Source organism: Carassius gibelio, chromosome B23 (genome assembly GCF_023724105.1).
Source record: "Carassius gibelio isolate Cgi1373 ecotype wild population from Czech Republic chromosome B23, carGib1.2-hapl.c, whole genome shotgun sequence".
Classification (NCBI taxonomy): Eukaryota; Metazoa; Chordata; class Actinopteri; order Cypriniformes; family Cyprinidae; genus Carassius; species Carassius gibelio.
This window is the reverse complement of record NC_068418.1, coordinates 11,460,203-11,483,548: the sequence shown is the minus strand read 5'-3', so window position 1 is coordinate 11,483,548 and position 23,346 is coordinate 11,460,203. Positions and strand designations below refer to the sequence as shown.

At 37.5% G+C, this 23,346-nt stretch overlaps 1 protein-coding gene across 1 annotated transcript in view; it reads right to left on the bottom strand.

Annotated features, from left to right (window-relative positions):
- Nucleotides 1-17,817, bottom strand: part of soga1 (suppressor of glucose, autophagy associated 1) — a 50,125-nt gene extending 32,308 nt beyond the window's left edge. The window contains exons 1-3 of the mRNA XM_052594202.1: nucleotides 16,636-17,817; nucleotides 14,682-14,906; nucleotides 5,010-5,168 (exon numbers count right to left, since the gene is read on the bottom strand). Of these exons, the coding sequence (XP_052450162.1) occupies nucleotides 5,010-5,168; nucleotides 14,682-14,906; nucleotides 16,636-17,481 (1,230 nt within the window). The 5' untranslated portion in view covers nucleotides 17,482-17,817. The remainder of the gene's footprint in view (nucleotides 1-5,009; nucleotides 5,169-14,681; nucleotides 14,907-16,635) is intronic.
- Nucleotides 17,818-23,346: the final 5,529 nt, after the last annotated feature.

The window sequence follows — 23,346 nt, the reverse complement described above, 5'->3', positions numbered from 1 at the left end:
ACATGATTGAACATATTAGTCATAACATTAGTGAATATATAACATTTTATTTTTAAGCTATCTCGCACCTCACTGACCTAAAGCGCGATCTACCTTTGGGGCTCCCCTGCTCTAACATATATAGTACAGTCCAGGCCTGAATGTGTGTGTTCAAGAGTTTTGCATGCTTCAGTCTTGTGTGTCTTGTGTATTATGTTTGGTTTTTCATGCATATCTTTACTAGAGCATGAAATCACCTCTCACTCCCTGAGGAAAGAACATGTTATCTGTATGTGGATGTGTGCTAGATTTAACCAGGGTTTGGTTGCACTTCCTGAAATGCAGGAATAGTAGCCTAAAGGTACAGTAAAATATTAACATTGGTGTTTGCTAAGGCAATCCTCAATATTACTCTTCATGCTCATACTCATTCAATATATATTTGGACAAGCCCCTAACTTCAAGTAGTAAACTCTAAAGATATAAATGATACTGGTTGTTAAAAATTTTTACAAAAAAGTGTGCTTAATTGTATTCACTGCATGTAATTTTAGTGTACATCAAATCTTAAAAGTGTGCAAAACCGTAACTGTGCTTGCAGGTTTGAAGCTTTACTTTAAAGTACATTTGAAATCATTATGTTTTAAAGAAGTATGCTTTGATGAGTTGACTAATAACTAAAGCTTGTTAAGTACTTAATTTCAATGGTAGAGTGTTATCAATATCACATTTAAAGTTTAAATGTATTCAATTGAAACGTCATTAAAAATGCATAATTAAAAGTTTCATAGAGAAATTATATTTAAAGTATTTTCAGTTTATTATAAATGCTTGTCAGTACATTTGGCAGCACAAAAGTAATTATACAGCTATGTACTTAAGTAGGTCCAAACATCACTCTAAAGTTCACCTCACGGTATTTATAATAACTTTAATCTATAATGTATTTTAATTTTATAGCAATTAACATGCAGTTATGCGTCAAACACAGCCAGTTAAAACTTAAATATATTCTTTTAAAATATATAATTTCTGTAAAAAAGTACTTTTTTCGAAAGTTCTTCTTTTTCTTTTCAAAAAGTCACTTCTTGGTCTTTGAGAAAATAAACACATCCAGGTCACACGTGTTCGAGTGTATCTGTGTGCGTTTCTCGCTTGCTTTTATTCTCTATTTTTCCCATCATGTTCCAGACCAATACAAAACCTTGAATGACATGTGCTTTGATGCTGCTATACGGATCATACCTTACAATACAGAGAAACACAGCAAACACAGCTGCCAAACCTTCCCAGACTCAAGACCTCACAGCCCAGCAACAATTCTGCCTCCATTTAACTCTCTTCTTTGTGTTATTTACAGCAATGTAAATATTAGATACAATGAAAACTAGATATTGTAAATATAATCTGAGAACACTCGCTTTATTATGAATGTGTGCATTGTGCATTCATGTATCTAATTCATTGAATCATATTATAATAGACAGAAAAGGGAAATTTAAAATGCACCACAATAACCACACAAACAAGTACTACAAAGTTTCATGGTACAGGACATTTTACTAGGGTTATTGGACCACTAATGTACCATTAGTATCTTCAAGGTACAGAGAAACATGTAAAGACCGTTGTACATGAATAGAGTGATCATTCAGTACCACAGTACCACCACTGTAAGAGAAAATGTCAAGACTCATATATCTGGAAATTATTTCTTATAAAAGCTCACTGCACTGCGCTTACTGGCTTCTCTGACTGTTCTGGTGAAAAAGTCAATAGTCATCCAATAGTCTGTGAGTCAACGGGTCAGCGTTTCATTATTCTCCTTCTTGAAAAACAGTTACATGACCACCTGCTAAATCCCACATCATCCCTCAAACTTTCAGGGAGTTTTCAGCAAACTCTGAATATTCTGAATTGCTCAGAAGTCCTTAAAATCCTCGCGTGATTTTCCCAACAAGGGGGTTTTAAAGATTAAATGGCCCTGACGCATTTCTCCGCTGACTGTCCAGCTGTAATTTTTCCTCATCTAGTGTTTGTTTCCATCAGAGCAGAGTTAATGAACCCTGCTCCAGAGACCCTGCACTTCCTTCCTTTCTCAGGGTTTCCCCTTTAGAACGAAACAAAGATAGGAGCTTCCTGAAAAAATATAAATAAAAGTTCAGTCAGCCTCATAGGACTGTTTCCTCCAGCACAGTCTAGAAGGGCTCTGGATCAACAAATGAGCTCTATATAGATAATGCCACTATTACATGCTGTTTTTGAGACACATTTGGGCTCTGAATGATAAATTAACAAATGAGCTCTTGGTATGAATGAATGTATTTGGAGAAAGAAACAGCAGTAATAAGGCTGCGCTCTTATACTAACCTTTAACTGTACCGAGGCCTATTAAACACCTGTAAAACAGGCCCTATAAAACAGCCCCTCCACATAGCGACCACCATCAGAAGCCATAAACACACACACACACACACACACCTCTTACACTCAGAGCAGCAGCAGACATGTGAACCTAATCACCCAGCTGCAGTACAGATCGATACCCATTGTGTGTTAAATGAAGTATTGAGAAAGAGTTTGAGAATGAGGGATGGAGAGCATAGACGGAGAACTATAAGCATTTATAGGACAATTTTTGGGTGTGGTGCTATCTAGGTTTAAAGGCCTTATATCAGCAAGCTTTCATTTTGAGTGTTTATTTTTGTGTCAGGAAGGGAGGTCTTTGATGGTGATCTGATGACATCAGCGGGTTCTCACTGACCTACTAAAAGTCTGAGAAGTCTCTTTATAAATAAAGCGATTAGTGATCATGGGTGAGGAATAAATTAGAAGTTTATTTTCTGTCCATTCTTCCTTATGGCATTCCCCACTGACATTTCTTTAGTTTAATAATTTAGCACATGCATCATCAGATGTAACTTTACATCCACTCAAAGCAAATATTCTTTTAAATGTACAGTAAAAAAAAATATTGAACTATGCAATGACCAGCAAAGTAATACAGAAGTTAATCGAGTAGCCTATAAAAGATGGTGTTACAACAGAAAATATAACACAAAACACCCTAATAAATAGCAAAATGACAAAGAAGAAAAAAATATTTAGATAACATTTTTAATTAAACTGAATTAAAATAAAGCAAAATGTGATGTTTCAAGCAAGGAATTCTGGGAATGAAATGTTATAGTATTTTACAGTAAAATATAATATAATGCAATGTTAAACCACTTACAATGTTTCACCCTATAGTAAAACTTAGTTAACCAGGTAAGGATATTTTTGCTGTTGCATTTTTTCAAGTTTCGTTCTTGTGCACATAAATTGTGCAGATCCATGTTTGTAACGATAGAACAGATATATTTTGTCTATAGAAGTAAAAAAAAAATTACAGACAGTCCTTATCAGGAACTTGATGTAATTTATTAAAGAAATTATCAATAATGAATAGACATAACTAGGACAGCTATGTATGAAATCAGTCAATTACAAATACAGTTTAGCTATCATTATACAACCCATTAGAATTGATTTTTTGCTCTAATAACTGTTCATGCATCTCTTTCATCCTGTACTTTGTTGCATGTCATTGTGAGATATCATGTTCAGCCAGATCATCTTCTTTTACTTGTAATGATCCATCGCTTCTTTCCATTCTTTGAGTCATCTGTTGTCTGAAAGCCTCTACTGGCTCTTTTCTGGAAGTTCAGTTGAGGATGAACTCTCACTGTGTAGCATAAGTGCCCGCTATGCCAAGAATTCAGTCCTCAACAACAGAGAGCGGCACGCATCCTGCCCTGGGCTTACAGCCAATAAGAACACAGAGCAAACCTGTGAGCCGACCCAAAGCAGCGCAGCCGAGCGAATCAGAGCGCTGGCATTGACTATCACAGCGGTATACAACACCCCGTAAAATGATTCTCAAAGAAAAGAGTGAACCGACCAATAATGACCGTTGCTTCATACAATAATGCATTCATCACTTTTTTCATCATGTAGCAGACATCGCTAAGCACAGACCAACCATTGAGCCAACACAGACCATCCTGCCAATGATCCATTACTCAGAACACAAAGGATCATTTATTACCAAAAGAATGCAGGACAAAACTGAGAATTAACCAAACACAAGTAGCATGCTTTATGTTCATCCTCGTTAAACTGTCAGTAGAGAAAATCTAATGCTAAATTCATGTGCTCCCCGTCCACCCTCAAACCCACCCACCCGAGCTGACATTTACAGAGCGAGAGTCAACAGATCGGTCCGAGCGAAGGGCTCTCAGCTTCTGCCGTAACACACACAGAGCTTTGACTACAGTGAAGTAAAACGCAAGTGTCAACATTAAGAGTTCTGCCCCAGGCCAAATCAAGTACAATATAAACACTTGTCTTTTCAGAAACCTGCCCTGGAGCTCCTAATGAAGCCTTTTCAGAGAATCTGAAACTAATTATTGATCCTATTTTCCCCAATTAGCAACTTCTTACAGAACTCGCACTAATGTCCATCATTGCAGCTACAATAACCAAAAACAGGTAGTTTTCCAGCTCCGAATGGCCAACTTGTGGCCACATGCATGTGACTTGTGATTTAAATTCTTTATTAAACAAAACAGATTATGAACTACATTACCTGGTGAAAGAATGGCTTATTTGCGTTATTATTTTTAGTGTTGTATTATAAGGCATCATCATTCTTTTAATGATGAATGGTAAAAAAAAATCCAGATTTTTTTATGGGATATTTGTGGACTACAGTGTCATAGAGATTTAGAGGTGGGGTCAATAAGTAACCCCCTAGCACACAGCACATAGCAATGCTTTAACAACCACACAGATTAACTTTATCAACCGCATAGCAATCCAGAACACCCTAGCAGAATCTTTTCTTTGATTTCATCAACGCACACCAGCTCATTGTGTTTTCCACAAATTTGAGATGTCATACTTCAAATATCTGCAGCTCATTTTAAAGCCCACTTGCTATCTACTCAACATCCTGAAAGCTTCTGGAATGATCAGTTATCTCTCACCTCTCTGGCCTTCTCCATCTCCGCTTGCAGGACCTGCTTGGCCACCTCCAGATCCTGCAGTTTCACCCTCAGCTCCTCGTTCTCCTGCTCCAGACGAGATCTCTTCTTCTCCACAGCGTCCAGCTCATTGTGCAGACGGATGGACACGTCTTTGGCCACCTAAAACAACCACAACAGTTTTTATGAGGGGAGCATTAAAAATATAATTTGGGATATAGGTACTCTGTGAGCTGCCTACAGAAATTAGCTTAGTGAAAAATAATAGGCAAGAGAAAGTATATGTATTATATTTAAATATTACAGAAATGGTAATAAACATATTTCACTCAATGCTGATTAATACAGTGAACTGTTCAGTGCTAAATACTGATTAAAAATACTGCATGTTGTAGTAATTAATCTTATCATAAAATTCATCCTCTTTTTCATTTTACTTTTGCCAGTGAAAAGTATTAAAGTTGGCTTGTTCATGAGTCTATGATTCATGTCTCCCTGAAGGTAGAGGAAAGCTCATTAAAAGCGGTTGATCGTAGAGCTGCACTAACTTCTTAAGGAGGCAATTATCAGTGTTGGGCAAACAAAGACTGAGAATCCTAACCCATATCTACCAAACACACACACATACTGGTGCTTGGACCATTTTAGCTACACAAGAACGTTGGTCATTATTGGCAATGTTTGTATGTTTCTATAGGGCACATATTAAGGAAGGATGTAGGTTTGTGTGAGAGGAATGAGGAAAGAGAGGGCAGCAGTCACTGAATGGGGTAAATGGGGATTGTGAAGGGCTATTAGGAGAAGCACAGCCCCTGTTTGTGAGGGAGGGTTTTCTCCTCTCCATGTGTCTGAACCACAGCCAATGTGCAGCTGGGTACCCACAATGCTCCACTGTACCAGCACCATGCTCTAATTCATATCAGATCTCCCCATTTCTCATTCTTTCCTTTTCTTTAAATCACCAACAGCCTCTCTGCCTTGTTCCATCAGTCTTTTTTTCCAATTCACATTGCCAGGAGCTATAAACAACTTTGTTTATCCATCAATGTGTTGTGGAAGAAATGAACTAAAAGCAGCAAAACTACTACCTTAACTACCTTATCAGTAGTGTTACAGTAGTTCACTGGTGTTTTCATTTCAGCTTTTCCAGTACAAGCTACTTTCCCCAAAATGTTGTGCTGTGGCATGATAAAATTGTGTTTTGCTGTTGCTATATATTGGACATGCGTATTAAAAACATAATTTAAAAAAAAAAAAATATATATATATATATATATATATATATATATATATATATATATATATATATATATCAGTAAATACGTTTCACTACATTATCTTACAGTATATGGTGAAAAAATTAATTTAAAAGTCCGTAAAAGTGACTTTGTGCTTCTTTGGGATGGCACAATCAAGCGATGTTCACTTGCAGATAGGGCACATAAGTCTGAAGTAACAAATTTAGGTAAATGGGTGCCGAGCCAGTGGTAGTTTTGTAGGCAAACATCAATGCCTTGAATTGTATACGAGCAGCTATTGGAAGCCAGTTCAAATTGATAAACAGAGGTGTATATAGTATAAAATATGTTTCTAGACCACAGTCCCAGGGCTTTATGATAATTGCACGTCTGTATTGTCACACAAAAGCTTTAATTATCTGAGCCCTGAAAGTGTCTGTTGGTCCAGATTATTTGCATTCACTCCTCCCTCCATTCTGTCTGGACGCCACCCACCTGCCTTTGTCTGACAATGTCACGGCTGTTGTTGCTTTTACATGCAAAAGGAGATAGACACCTCTAGATCCACGGGGAAAGGGGCAGTGAAGCACTGCAGTGTCGTGTGTGTGTGTGTGTGTGTGTGTGTGTGTGTGTGTGTGTGTGTGTGTGTGTGTGTGTGTGTGTGTGTGTGTGTGTGTTTAGGTGCTTAGTTGGCCGCCCCTCTCACCACAGCCTGAAGTGGAAAAAGCTGCCATATCTGACAAAACCCTGAAATCAAAGGAGTGTAATGACCATTCAAAGACTGATAATGGCTCATTTGCATGTGACCATGACTGTTTGTCAGCAGAACTTGGTCAGATATGAAAATGGCTCTGTGGAATTTGTTTGTATTTGGGTTTAATTGTGTGTGTGTGTGTCGCTCCTTTCTGATCCTGCTTTTCAGGATTGCTCCGCCTCTCTGCTGTGCAAACGGTCGTTTTAAATGACTTCCCTCCAGATCTGTATCTGGTTGCATCTGCGGGACAGAAGCCCGGCCACATTCACACTATAAACTCAACCTTGCCCTGCTTAGAAAAAAACAAACTGCCCTTTAGTTAACCTATTAGCACACATGCAGCTCAGATGAGCCATATGAAGACAGTCCAAGGGCACCAAATACTGTTGTGCTGAAAGACACCCATTAACACAGCTTCACTACATTTTTTAAATGCAGCTTCCAGCCATACGTCACTCACCCTGCCTTTGAAACTCACAAGTGAGTCAACATAAAACGGTATTTGCAATCCATTGTACTTATAATGTGATGCATTTCTGAGTGAAAAAGGATATTCAATGAGATAAAAGTAGGGCAAGTAAATGGAGACTTTAGTCTAAGTTTCCTGCTTCTCAATTTTTTATTCTAGAAGAGACCCTAGTTATCTCAAATGTACCTCCTCTAGAGTTTCATCTCAGCTTAGGATCTGGTTTTTAAAGTGGGGCTTTGTCTTGCTCTGTGGCTGTTTGACATATGAATGCAGCACAAGGCTGATTATGCATGTGCGCTCCTCACATAAATGACAATGAAGCGGTTCGACCGCGAGTGGACCAAGCCAGCTTCACGATGAGGAGCTGTTCATTACTATGTGTCTCTTTCTCTTCCTCTTATCTGCAGGATGCTGCTGTTAAGCTGATATCTTAGCAGGGAAAGTCCAAACTGACTAAACAATTCTTTCCTTGCTTATGATCATCTGTCACCATCACTTCCTCGTTATTATTCTGCCTTTGCCCAGAATATTTTTTTTCTGCTCATATGTTGCTCTTTCATAGCTCATGACTAACTGCAAGTCTCATTAAAATACCACAAAATGATGAAATTTTTTTGTATGTGCATGTGGCGAAAATGATGTAATTTCATCAGCAGCAGCCTGGTTTTATTAGCATGTGTTCTCTGTACGGTCATCTCGCAGATCAACTTGACGCTAACCGAGTGCTGCATTGATGACATATTTTTGTAGATCTGCCCATAATTGAGCATCACCCTGGTTCTCTTGCCAAAAACCCAACTGCATAACAATTGTATTGTTGGAGAAAATAAGCTCAAACAAAGGTTTACGGTTTTTACACATTTTGTTCATCATGATAATTTTTACAAATGAACTTTTATGGATTAAGCATCATAAGCATAGGCTAGAAACCAACTACAGCAAGGTCACATGACTTTAATGTCACCTTCACTGAGCTTTTGAATTTCTGTAGTCCTATATAGCCAAACTAGCAGAGCACAACAAATGATCTTGGATAAATAAGATTATGTACTGTATGAGTTATATCTCAGCAAATCTGAACATAGATTGAAACATTGTTTGACTCTGCAAGCTGTATAGTACATCAGGCACTAGATTTTAATTGGAGTGATTCAGTTTTGACGCACTAGATGATCATAATTTCATTTCTGATATTTCTTGTGTACAGCTGTAATCATTCTCTGTTTCTCAGCTGTTGTTTTGCATGAGCACATGGCTGGAGAAGCTCAGATGGATAACAGAGGGAGAGGGGAAGCTCCAGTATGTCTCCAAACCCAATTTCACAAGCCACAGCAGCTGATGAGAAGGTGTGGAGCTGTTTTCCGTCCTTCCCCTGACAGATCTGGGAGATGTTGCTCTCATTGGATGAGAAATGAGGCCAGGGCTTCAGAGAGCAGGAAATGGTGCAGGGATTTTACAAACATTCAGATCCTCCATCAGCCCGTTTCACCCCCACCCCCTCCTGACCATGACATCACCCAGAGACCAGAGAGAGATGGGAAGATGTCGAACATGGGAAACTTGTATATGTTAGTCCATGGGGGAAAAAAATATTTGTCTTACAAAGCTTCTTGGTCAGAACATCACTGACCTCTGAATGGAGTTCATTCATAAGGAAATTACCAAACAATAACTGACACGTGGGTCATCTCAGCCCCAAAAAATAAATAAGGGTAATACATTATGACCAGATTGATTCATCAGCACATATTCTGTCATTTTAAGATAACAAACTTTCAGAATTCAAAATGAATGTTTCATTTGTCTTCATTGGCTTTGTTGAATACTTGATTGCGGTTATTTGCATCCTTCTGTGGTAATCAATTTCCTAAATATCTGTGCCCCCCCAGTTCTCTCTTTTTACATAATATAATATTTCATTTTCAATTATTCATGGTTTTGGTTAACATCACAGTCCCTTTCGGTAAGATTTACCTGAATATAAAGTTTCTGATACAAAAACAGATGTTCAGAACAATCGGCCTAGCAACAAGACAAACACTGAATCAATCTTCTGAGGTAATTTTCACTAGTTGATCACATTTGGCAGAAGTTGTGTTTGTATGAAACAAGGGAGTGTGTCTGTGTGAAACAAAAGACATAATAGTCTTTATGTCTTTATGTTGCCAAGGACTACAGTGAATATTGAAAAGATGTAGACCACTAATCTTAACTGAACACTGCATCAACTGGTACACAACTGAACAGAGGAGCTTGCTAAATATATGCACTATATTACATTTCTTCTTTTATTTTTACGGTCTTTATTATAGTGCTGGGTATTGAGTTTGATACTTTTTAGTCACTGATCAAATTGCTTCAATACCATTGAGTTTCAAAAAATATCTTGTCGTTCAGTTTAAAATTTTGCTACTTAAGGGGTTAATCTCATCAATGTCAGTGAGTAAATAATGCATGCTTTATGTCCCTACATCAAGTGCTGGACATTGCGGTCTAATATGTGTTTTGGCCATATAATGTTGCTGTATATATGCTACTTGTAGCCTTTTATATCAAGCTTATCACTAAACTTGCTTAGAATTTCTCTTGAATGAAAATTATTTGCACTGATTTATTGTGTTGTTGGTTACATTTTTTCCTTTGTGCAGTGGCTCAGGAGAGGAGAGGAGTCTTTAAGTCTGTCAACAAGTAGAAAAAAATACAACTACTGATGTGTAAAGTAGTGGTCGATCGATATTGGTTTTTTGACAGCCGGTGAAAGCAAAGGGAAAGCAAAGGGGCCGATAGCTGATATAGAGCCTATATATATATATATATATATATATATATATATATATAAAATATTATTATTATTATTAGAGCCCGACCGATATGGATTTTTGGGGGCCGATGCCGATGCCGATATTAACTCGAAAAGAGCCGATTTATAAGCCGATATTTTGATTTTGAAAATAAACTGGATATTAGACCCATTTCCTATATACTGCACTTACACAACATTCAATAGCAAAATATCTGCCTGTTCTATGTATGTGGGCTGTATAAACCATTTTCCAGAAGAGATTATGTAAAAAAAAAAGCCTTAGATTATAGTCTCAATGACTAAACAATTGCACATCAAAAGTATATATTTTTTAATGGTCAAAAAAACACTTTTACTTTCTTCCAGTTGAAGCTGGTTTTAACAGTCTGTGTGTGTTCTGTAAATAAATTATAATACTAAAGTTAAAGTATTTGCAGAAGTAGTCCCACACTTTGCTGCTACAGCATTCACCTTTTTCAGGTATCTGTAGGCCAGAAAGAGACAGAGAAAGAATAAGCATGTGTATTAATAATATCACCATGTATCATTACTCGTGTCATCATTAGAATTAGAATTATAATAAACAGGGATCTCCTACATAGGCAAAAATGAGAAATATATATTTTTTTTATTTGTCAACCAATAGGTATTACCTATTACCTACTTCTATTTAACAATATTACAGCATTTTCCTGTTATGTCTTTAAAGCTGCTTTGAAACAATCTGTAAAAAATAAAAATAAATAAAAAAAAGCGCTTGTTCAGCTCACATTTATTTACATGTCCCCTCTGGTTAATCATTTCTGACCCACCTACTCGAAGTTGAATGGTTAACGTTAGTGTCATGAACACACCGCTGTCAATTTTGAGAAGAACCACCTTCAATCAAGTTAATAGCAAGCATTTAAGGGGCCTGCTAAAAAGGAAGCTATATTAGCGTTAGAATAACATAAGGCTGTAAATATCGAATATTTTAGTAATCGGGTCTTATGATAGGCTTTTGTACATTCTGCTGAACAACAGCCTTTAACTGGACTTTTATTTTGACGGGTTGGCGTACATTTACAGTTCTGTGTATGTGATGTGGCGCTGTTTTTACTTAAATCAAACGGTCAAATGCTCATGAAGTGACTGTCAGAGCAGTTCTGGGGATGTTGTTCATGTGTTCACGTGATTATTTAGTGAGACAGCGGACGCTGAATTCACCGCGAGCTTAATGCGCGCTTACGTGTGTTTAATGAATGAAGAGGCGCTTCTGCGCCATTCATTAACAGAGACGCGCAGAACATGCAGGATTCATATTTAAAAAGACTATTCCGGCTTAATACTTACAGATATTCGTCCATATCGTGATTTGATGTAAGTGCAATGACCTATTTTTAATGAATTCATTCAATAACATAAGAGCTGTTGTTTTTTCGAGGCACGCTGTACATAACTTCTAGTCATTGCCCCCCTGCCACAGTTACCCGGTCATTATGTGGGAAACACTGCAGATATATTTAGAATAAGTTAAACGATAACGTTATAGTTTGACATCTTATTAACGTTCGCACTCTTCCACTGATAAACATGGTATTAGCTTCGTGGCTAATCTAATATAGCAATGCATTAGTGGCTGTAAGTGATGTTACAGAATATTTATAAGTGATAATGATAGGACCGTTAGCTAGAACTACCACATCATTGTATATACAGTGTATGAACTAAATCATTTCACATGAAGAACGACAGACTCACCGTCAAAACAGAAAAAAAATCTCCTTGGCTGGCTTGGCTTATCGCTTTCTTCGCTAGTGAATTTCTGGCGCTGTTGTCAACTCTGGAGCTGCAGAGCTCCCTCTGGTGGGTAAACTATGCATCACTCATAACATGAGTAAAGCATGAGACTCCGTTTCTCATGTTCCATCGGCCATTATAAACGCCGATGCCGATTTAAATGCAATAAGCTCATATCGGCCGATAATATCGGCCGGCCGATATATCGGTCGGGCTCTAATTATTATTATTATTATTATTAAAAAAAAAACATTTGACAGTGGACTCTAAATATATAAATATTTAATAAAAATATAATTACAATGGAAGTAAACACTGTAACCAACAGGGGACTCAGTTTTCTGGGAAGTTTGTGTGCGTTTGGGAATCACATTTTTTTTTTCAAATAAAGCGCTGTTCTCAGCGGCGTCAAAATAAAAGTCCCACGTCGAACACATCGGCCAAGTAGAAAAACTTATCGGCCGATGCCAATATTTTAAAAATGCCCAATAACAGCCGATATATCAGGCTTGGTGATATATAGGTCGACCACTAGTGTAAAGTACTCTTGTTAAAACGGATTTCATAAAACTGGTAATGAAAAAGTAGCGTTCAGGAATCTGTATCGAACTCAAAGTATCTGTATGATATTAAAAGAATTTGAACAATACCCAGCCCTCCTTCATTATTTAATGTATATTTGAATAAATATGTCAAGAAATGTATTACAAGCACTGTTTAAATTTAATATTGGAAAATCTAATTGGAATCAAAACATATTTATATTAAAAGTTGACATAAAAACGGCCTTGTTTGCAATTTAACTCTTAATTTATACAGGTTAGTTGATTATTAAATAAAGGTGATTAATTGATTAGTTTATTGTCAGTTTTGGTTTTAGGCTACTTTAAAACTTTATTGACGGTTTCTCTGTTTTAAGAAAAATTCAGTTTGTTGCATCACATTAAAGTACTGATTGGAGTTGTTCTCATAACCCTGTAAGGCTACAAGAAAATCTGAGTTAGCGCTTCGATTTGCACAATGTTTTGTTGCTGGGCTAGGCTGAATGTAAAGAACCAATGTCCTTCCTCATTAAAGCCTATAGCATGCCTGTCAAAGCGATAGCAATGGAGTATTTCAACCAGTTGAATGCACAAGCGTTGTGAAGATCAGTGTAATCTGACCTGGCTGTGGAGAGACAATTGACCCTGTGTTAGGAGACTCCTGTCAGCAGTTAAAGAATTCAGCAGAGGCTGAGATGTCTACAGACACATCCCCCTCCTGTGTTTAACGCCACATCGATTGTGTTCTGCAGCCTCTGATCCTTACCAGCTGTGTCCTGAGTGGTGAAACTTACGTATGTGACAGTGTAACTTGTTATAGACCAATACAGCCAGTCTCAGTAGCACAAAGAGGAATCACTCTCCCTCTGTTACTGTATACAAATCAGCCATGTAAAAGAGGAATACAGGGCTGACGGGAATGACATCATGGGTATTTCTCCTCTCACTGACAGACCAGAGAAAGGAAGTATTGTGTCTTCAGCCATGTGAGACAGTTGCCTGTGTGGTGAATTACATGCTGCCTAAAGCATGATCTTACAGTCTACCGCAGACGTTTGCATCATTGGATATTTTACGAGATTCACTTCATTCAGAGAATCCCTTGTGAAAAATAAGTACACTTTAGCAAACATACAAAAGAAGTCCTTTGATATATTTTAAGTGCGGGTTGAATATACTGTTTTCAGACACTTCATTGCATGTTATTTAAAACTAAATTCAAACATAATATATTTTACATTTATATTAAATGCACTTAAGTAGAACTTAAGTGACATCTCTGTAATTTCATAATTTTATGGTTAAAGTGTGTTGCTGCATATACTGACAAGCATTTATAGTGAACTACAATATACTTTTATGTAATTTCATGCATTTAAATATATTTGTAATTACACCTTTGTAATAATGAAGTTGCAATTGAATTTAGTACATTTAAAACATCAACTGTAATATCTAATAACACACCACTTTTATAATTACAATTAGTTTTTTTACATGTGATTTGCTATTCTAGTCAAAACATCAAAATAAGTGTACTTCTTTAAAGCATGACAAAATATTAAGTGCACTTTTAAGTGTACTTAAGTGTGTTTAAGAAACCATGAAAGTGTACTTGTTCGATCTGGCCTACTAATATCCCTTTCTAATTACATTGTATTATGATCTTCAGAATGTTTATCTGTCATTCCATTCTGTCTTTAAATTCATGTTTTATTATTTCTGTTTTATGTGTTTAAGGTTTGTTTTTTATGTTCAGCGCTTAGGTCAGTCTTGTGGCTGTATTTAAATGTGCTTTTTAAATAAATGAACTTGATCTTGAAACACTCATATCATGTTTTATTTCATTAAAATTGCATTTTCTGCAAATATGGTTTCTTAAAGAGTACTTTTAAGATTTAAACATTCAAAACAATTAGGCTAAGCGCACCTAATTTTCACAAGGTGTTTGAGTCAAATTCAACTTAAAGATCAAGCAATCACCTACTAAACACAGTTAGCTAACAGAATACATTTGGTGGCTTTTATCTGTAATAAATCCCACCTTCACACCAACTGAATTTCTCCATCACACATTAACATCCTCTAACCTTGACGTCTTGCTCCAGTGTTCGGATAAGCTCCCCGTCCACTTGTCCGGTCTGGGCCACGCGGATGCTGCGTCTCTCTGCCTTCTTGAGGCGGTACTGCAGGATGCGGCAGGTTTTGTTGGCCTGATCCAGCTGCTGTCTGAGCTCCTGGAGCTGATACACATCTTCCTCCATGTACATGTCCCTCATCTCCAGCATCTCAGAGCGAAGCTCCTCCATCTCATCCTGATACACACACACACACACACACACACTCAATGCATCATTTTAGAAATGACAATGCATTTTGTCACTTTGACATAGACAATGATCTGTCACTAGTCTCACCTAGGATCAAAGCTACTTGAGATCATGTACGTATTATGCTGCATTATGAATTTCCTCCAGACTCTTTTACTACACAGTTTACATAATAGCGCCATGTTTAGAAAGCAGTTTTGCTCTAACCCCAAATAAACTATTTATGCCTCAAACAGATAAAAATTCATTCAGCTTTCAGAGGCTGATGGATGCGGTGGGCCACCGCGTGCTGTCACACATTTCCAGTGAATATAGGTCAACTACTGCAGCGCGCGTCACGTGCTCAGCGCGCGGATAAACAATGGAGTGAAAAGTGGGCGCGGGCGCAGCGAACCGACTGACTGCTGCAGCATCTGTACAAACAGCTGCATTATTCAAGCAACACGCGTGCAGGAGCAACTAGCCACTATCCTTTTTAAGGCTTTTATATTAGTCATGGTAAATGAGATAGATCTGGTCCTGTCATGGTCTTGTGATAGTTTATGAAATCCAAGATTACAAAAGAATCACTGTTTATCTCTTACATATGACTCATAGTAATGGAGAAATGACAAACCCATATGATAGTAAACAAGGATCTTAAATATATGCCCTGTGAGAAGAATGAATACAGTGTTTCCAGTTTCAGGGGGAAGGAACATAGACATTTAGATAATGATATATGGCAGAAATACAGTATTATACTGGTTTCCCTGTGACTAGTTTCCACCTGAAAATTATACAGTTGTTTTGAATAATTTCATTGTAAAACATGTTTTTATTTTTTTGTTTGATTTTCAGAAATGCAGTAATAAAGCATTTTCATTTTGAATGGGTTACATTTTTATAGTATAGTAATAATCATGAAATAAAAGATTCTGAAATATTTTTATATACTAATATTTTGTTTAAGGTTAACTGTAACTCTACTGTATACTTTGGAAAAATGTTAAAGGTCTTTAAAGATTCAGCAAAGACCCTCCCTGTGCATCAAGCACCGTTTTGGTTATGTTTGGTTCTTATGATTGTTATTTTGGAGGTTTTGATGTTGCATTAGCCTATTGTGACCCAGGACCACAAAACCATTCTTAAATCACTGGGGTATATTTGTCACAATAGCCAACAATACATTGTTTGGGTCAAACCTATCGATTTTTCTTCTGTCAAAAATCATTAGTATATTAAATAAAGATTATGTTCCATGAAGATATTTTGTAAATTTTCTACCGTAAATTTTTTGATTAGTAGTAGTATACATTGCTAAGGACTTCATTTGGACAACTTTAAAGGTGCTGTTTTCAATATTTTGATTTTTTTGGCACCCTCAGATTCCAGATTTTCAAATAGTTGTATCTCAATCAAATATTGTCCTATCCTAATAAACCATACATTAATGGAAAGCTCTTTCAGCTTTCTCAGTTTAAAAAAATTGACCCTTATGACTAGTTTTGTGGTCCAGGGTCACATACAGTATGTTCTTGAGAACAGTGTTTTGGTTCTTGGCTGTTTAAAGCACCAACACATGTAAGATTTCTTAAGAACTAGACAATAGCATCATGCTGAACCTTAACCTGAATGTGGCAGCTAAGATATTTTGAAGGAAACTGTGGTTGCCATGGTGCTCATTTTATTTAACAATATACATAATAATCATTATGTATAATCATTATGTTACCTTTAAATAATCATTCTCCGACCTGAGTTCCTCTATTTCCCTAACTAGTTCCTCATGCATGCCGTCCATTAATTCCTCAGTCAGGTCCGAGAACGCCAAGGACGTGCTGGCGGGCATCCTGCTGTCGACCGAGGTGAGCGAGCGCTCGTCGCCGAGAGAGACGCTCCCCTCTGCGGTCTCCATCCCCAGCGAGAGCCGCTCTTTCTCCACGCTGCTCTTGGTTTGACCACTCGCTGGCGCTTTCTCTCCGTCGACCCCCCCGCGGCTGCTGGTCTCGGTGTCGCTGCTCAGCGCATCTGTGGAGACTTTATTCTCCTCGGAGGCGCAGTCGGAGAGCTCGGAGCTGCTGTCGGTGGGGGAGAGTTTCCCCGCAGCGCAGCCGGAGTCCTTGCTCAAATCATCCGATCCGATGCTGGCGTCCGAGACTTTTCTCCGACCGCTTTTATTGGACTTCACGCAGCTCTTCTGAGCACCGGGCGCGGACAGCGCGGGTTTGCCGGTCGGTTTACTCTTCTCTGTTTTTGTCTCCTTCCCGGTAACCGGGCTCCGTCTGGACACGCGGCCACCTAAATATATGGCCCCCGGTTTCACGCTCAGCGTCGGCGTGCCGATACCGCCGCGGATTTTCGTGAGGGACCACCCGGGCACATCCTTGGGTCTCGCTGGAGACGGTGCCCGGTGTATTTTCTTTCTCTCGGTAACTTGTAGCGGCTGCGCGGGCTGCTGTTGTGACGGCTGCGGCTGCTCTTGTTCTCCAGTGCTGCTCTCCATTTTCTGCTTTTGCCTCTTCTCCTTCGACGAGACAAAATGCGTCGGGGAACCGGTGTCAACCTTTGTCTTGGTCATTCATTCCGTTTACGAGACCCGAGTATAGCTGAAATGTACCTCCTCTCCTCAGACACAGAAGCTGAACCAGTAAACGCTTCACACTAGATCAGCCGACATCAAAACCTCTGTAAATCCTGACGAGAATGTAACGGATTGGCTTGAGATGCTTCTGTTTTCTTCTGTTTAGCTCGTCTGTAGGGTGTCCCGCTGTGCGTCCTCGGTTGTGAGCCTCGGCTGCTGCTCTGTTGAGTGTCGGCTGGAGGCTTAGTTCAGTTGGGTTTCTTTCTCTCCGCCCAGTATAGTCAGATAGCGGCTCTGACCGTGACGAGTGGATCTGGAGAGCCTCGCGCGCAGAGCACTACTGCCACCAAGACACGGCACGTGAAAAGAAGTCGATGCATGAAAAAAAAAAAATCCTAAATAAGTGTTTGGAATCGACAACCGGTTCTTATATAAACAATCCCAAAGTAATGCTGTATTTCTGCAAGCAAAACAGAAAACACTTATTTCTTTTCTGGTAGCACTTTATTTTACAGTCCTGTTCCTCATGTACATAGTATGTACTTATTATAGTAATTACAATAACTTTGTAATAACTAGATACTGACCCTGAACTTACCCCTAAACCTAACCCTATACCCCATGTAGTTACCATGTATTACCAGAACTTAGATAAATACACTGTAAGTACACTATAAGTAGCCTACATGTACTTACATAAACTGTAAAATAAAGTGCTACCGTTTTTATGTAAATGCACTTTTTTTTAAAAAATTAATAAATCCAAACAAAACATTTCCATTAAGAAAAGAAAAATCTTTATCAATATTCTCCATAACGAACAAAGTGAGGTCTTTCCACAACAGTTTAGGGTAAGGGTAGTGTCAAAATAAATGCACTATGTTCTCTGGGAGCTGTTTGCAAAAAATAATAGTTTGTATCAATATATATTTTTTATATTCCTTAAAGAAAGTATTAACAAATATACAGTAAATATATTTCTAAAGTTGCTGTTGACTTGAAACTTTCATCAGATGTCGGTAACAACCCTAGTAATCCATACATAGAAAGAAAACAAAACAAATAAGATTAGAAATTCAGTTCTGCATAATAAAATGGAATGACAGAGGGGAAAGGTATTGAATACTGGATTTTGGGCTGAAACTGTTCTATAGTTACTTGATGATAAATACATTTTTCTGTGCTGAATACTGCCTCCTGCAGTGGAATGGGAGGCTGAATGATGAGGCAGGAATGTGAACACAGGTCACATGCACCATAATTAGTCTATAAAGATGGCTTTATTCAGACTGTCCTCCTGGCTGAACACTAGAGCCTTAGAAAGGGCCCCTTCTGGGACCCCGACAAAGGTGGCGCTCCCCGAACTTCACATAAGCACAAAGTTAATAGTGCTGAAGACAGGGCAGAGAAACTGGTTGCTGCTGTGCTAACTGAGCCGTTCTCAACTCTGCATGAAAGAAGAGGATTTCTCCCAATCCTCCAGAGTCTTTGAGACGGAGGCAGATCAATGAGAGGCTTTACTTAATCTTTTATTGATTTAAAAAGAGGAACAGGCCTTTTATTCATCCACAGGTGATGCATTCCTGTGTATGTGCAGTCTATGCTTCTTTTTACAACAAAAGCAAAACTGGCATTATTTGTCAGAAATCAAAATAACACATGTGTGCTGATGGCATTATTTGCTTCAAAACTGCTGTAAAACATATTTATAGTACTGATAAATAATAAGTTTTGAATGGATAATGGAAAATTGACTGCATTTGTTTCCTGTAAGACAGCAATTATCTGTGCAGTGTTGAAGCGTTTAGGGATTTTGTTACTGTTATGACTGTAATGGCTGTCAGCAGCCTTGCCACACTAGACTGAGGAATGCAAAACCCACAGGGAGACACAGGAAATATCCCCTGTGCTGCTGGATATTACATATTTCATGGTGGGCTTACTTCATGTAAAACAGTATTTTAGTCTCCTGTCCTATATACTTGGCCTGAATAACTGTGATTAATGATCCTAACAGGATCTCTGCTGTCGTTGCTCTGTCTCTGAGGACTGGGACCCCGCAGTCCTCTGGTCGCCTTCTAATGGTTGTGGTGGCGACAATGACAAAACTGGGTTCATAAATCTTTTTTGGTCTTGTCTGATGAGAAATACATCTTGGGGACTCTACATGCACATAGCTTGACTTAAGAATTACTTTAAGATTTGTTTTTGTTTTGATTGTTTGTTTATTGAAAATGATTTCATAATTTTTAAATTTAAGAATTATTCAAAGAAAGAAAGAATGGATATTTTTTAATACATTTAATAAAAAGCCTATTTCATACAGTGTTGATTTTTTTCATTCTCTCTCTAATTTTTCTCTATCTACTTACCACCAAGGAAAAGGTCACAAATAGGCACTTTTGATGATTTAAATAATAAAATACTACTTTAAAAAAGAAAAAAAAAAAATTAAATAGAAAATTAAAGAAGATAAAAAATAAGACAAATTTAAAAACTAATTATATTTCTCATGAAATAATTTTGTATTTGTTTTATTAAATAAAGCAATCTGTAAAATAGTGATACTTTTTGTGAATGTACGATAAACTATAATCTAATGTAAAATTAATTTTCCATGAATATTAATTGCATAATACTAAACACAATATTTTAATATTTTTATAATATGTTTTTTATTGAATGGGGGTTGCAACAGTGTTACGCATATTTAATGTTAACAATTGACACAAATAAAGGTAATAACCTTTATTCAAATATGTGTGGCATACAGAGTTTCAGAAATTCCAACCTCATATAAAATGAACAGAAAATAAAGCATGCTGTATAACTTTTTCAATTCAATTCAAAAAGTAACTTGAATTGAATTTAATGTTTTGTGTGTTAATTTAAGCACTAGTGCCACCTAACGGCCACATTAAGCAAACACAACACGGTTAGCACTTCCAAGGTTAAAATCAAGAAGACAAAAAAAGATCAAACCTTTACAGAGAAATGACACTTGCCTGATGCCATAAAGTGTGTTGTATATATTATTGTTCACATGTTCATCCAGGTTTCCTATTACTCTTGTCTGACCATGATATAAAGATTTGCTTTACACAGACTGAGTCAAAGTCCTGCATCAGCGATGAGAGGGCAATTCTTTCTGTGCAAGGAGAAACAATGCCATGTTGTACAGGGTCAGTGGGTGTAATTGGTGTGTGTAATGCTGGATGAAAGAGCCCTTTTTACTGGAGTTGTGCTCAAGTCCCACTCTTTAGTTCTGTGGGATCTGTTGGAACAACAGTGCAGGACTAATTGTACCCTGATGGTGTACAAAACTGCAGGATGGGTTTTGATGAAAAGTTTATAATTCGCCTCTACCACAGTGTTTTATTGCTGACAGCTGACTGGCTGCTCTGTTTTGGATGGATGAATATGGCTCTAGCCCTAATGTATTTCTGGATACTGTATATTTTAGCCATCAAGGCCGGTGTGTCAAAGGGACATCTGTTTTCAACCTTTCAGGTCTGTTTGTCTTTGTCAGCCTCAGAGGTGGTTTGCAACACACAACTAAGCGATGAGGTCAGTGCAGGTCAGCCGTGCTGTCCTCAGCTGCTCTGGGAACAGTGGGGTATATCACTGACGTCTGCCTTCATTATTAATGAGAGCCATAAAACAAACAGACCAAATTTGCATCAATAATTCACCTGCTTTTTCATTAATAGAGTCACTGTTAACCTGCTTCTCTGTACTATTTTATATTTTCATCAATGAGCTCTAGTAATGTTTCTTATAATGAAGTTATATGAATTCACTCATTTCTTGGAATGAACACTTGGCGAAATTGAAACTGGAGTAGCCTGAAAGCTGGTTCAAAGAACAGACTGTAATGTATGATAAGCAAGGTTGTGCTATTCGGTTCAATAAATCAGCATCAAGATAATGTGTCATAAATGACAGTTATAGGAGGGTGTTGATCCGAGAACTAAAGGTTTCAAAATGAAGTTATATAAAATAAAGTATACAAATGTTTTTGTGACATATGAGGACACAACTCTGTATAATGACATGGGTATGACACAGGTATTACAAGAAGAGGGAGACTTATGAGGACATAACCCATGTCCCCATTTTTCAAAACGTTTATGAATCATACAGAAATAGTTTTTTTTGAGAAAGGAAAATTGCACAAAGTTTCCTGTGAGGGTTAGGGTTAGGTGTAGGGTTGGTGTAGGGCAATAGAATATACAGTTTGTACAGTATAAAAACCATTACGCCTATGGGATGTCCCCACTTTTCACAAAACAAATGTGTGTGTGTGTGTGTGTGTGTGTGTGTGTGTGTGTGTGTGTGTTCCAAATTTATATTAGAAATTCATTACATTAAAATATGACGTTAAAATTATATTATATTTAAACGAAATAATATATGCATACACTCTTTGTTCCAAATTTTTATTAGAAACTAAATATATTAAAATATTATGTATAAATGTTATATTGTAATATACAGTGAGGAAAATATTTATTTGCCCACTTACAAAGAAATGAAGGGTCTTTCATTTTTATGGTAGGTTTTTTTTTTAATGGATGGAGAGAATTCAACCCCAAAATTCAGAAAGAAAAAAAAACACAGGCATGTATTTGTATTTTAGAGAGTGAAATAATTATTTGATCCCCAAGCAAAACATGACTTAGTTCTTGGTGCAGAAACCCTTGTTGGCAAGCTCAGAGGTAAGATGTTTCTTGTAGTTCACCAGGTTTGCACACGTCTCAGGAGGGATTTTGATACAATTCTCTTTACAGATTCTCTCTAATGCTTATGGTTTCTTGGCTGTCGTTTGGCAACTTGAAGTTTCAGCTCCTTCCACAGATTTTCTGACTAAAGGACTGAGGTCTGGAGACTGGCGAGGCCACTCCATTTGTTGCCTTGACAGTTTGTTTCAGGTCACTGTCATGCTGGAAGACCCATCCATGACCCATCTTCAGTGTTCTGGCTGAGGGAAGGAGGTTCTCGTCCAAGATTTTACAGTACATGGCCCATCCATTTGCTCCTCAATGTAGTGAAGTTGTCCTGTACCCTTAGCAGAAAAACAGTCCCAAGGCAGAATGTTTCCACCTCTGTGCTTGACTGCAGGGATGGTGTCCTTGGGGTCATAGTCAGCATTTCTTTCCCTCCAAACGCATCGAGTCTTTAGCAGGTCATCCTTCCCCATGAAGCAAGATCTTGCACGGAGCTCCAGACTGAGGCTGATTGATGGTTGATTTGTATTTTTTTTCCATTTCTGAATAATCGCACCAACAGTTGTGTCCTCCTCACCAAGCTTCTTGCTGATGGTTTTGTAGCCCATTCAAGCTTGTGGACAGGTGTCTTATTCACCTAATGAGCTGACATTAGTAATAACTTCTTAAAGTGACAGGATTAATCTGTGTTCCACATGGACACATAACCAGTCTGTAGGAGACATTATTCTTGCTGGTTGGTAGGGGATCAAATACTTATGTCACTCACTGAAATGAAAATAAATTTCTAACCTTTATGTTTATTTATTTATTTATTTTTCTGGATTTTTTGGTTGATATTCTATCCATTAAAATAAACCCACCATAAAAATGACAGACTCTTAATTTCTTTGTAAGTGGGCAAATTTACAAAATCAAAAAGGGATCAACTCAATATTTTCACCACTGTATGCACACACTCCATGTTCCAATAACAATATTTATGTGAGCAAAGAGAGAAAAAAAAGAAAAAGAAAAAAAAACTACCATAACAAACATAATATAAAATAATGCTTAATTTAATTAAATGTTTAATTTAATTTTGTAGCAGTACCAGGTAATACCTGCTTGACTGAAGTTAAAACAATAACTGTAA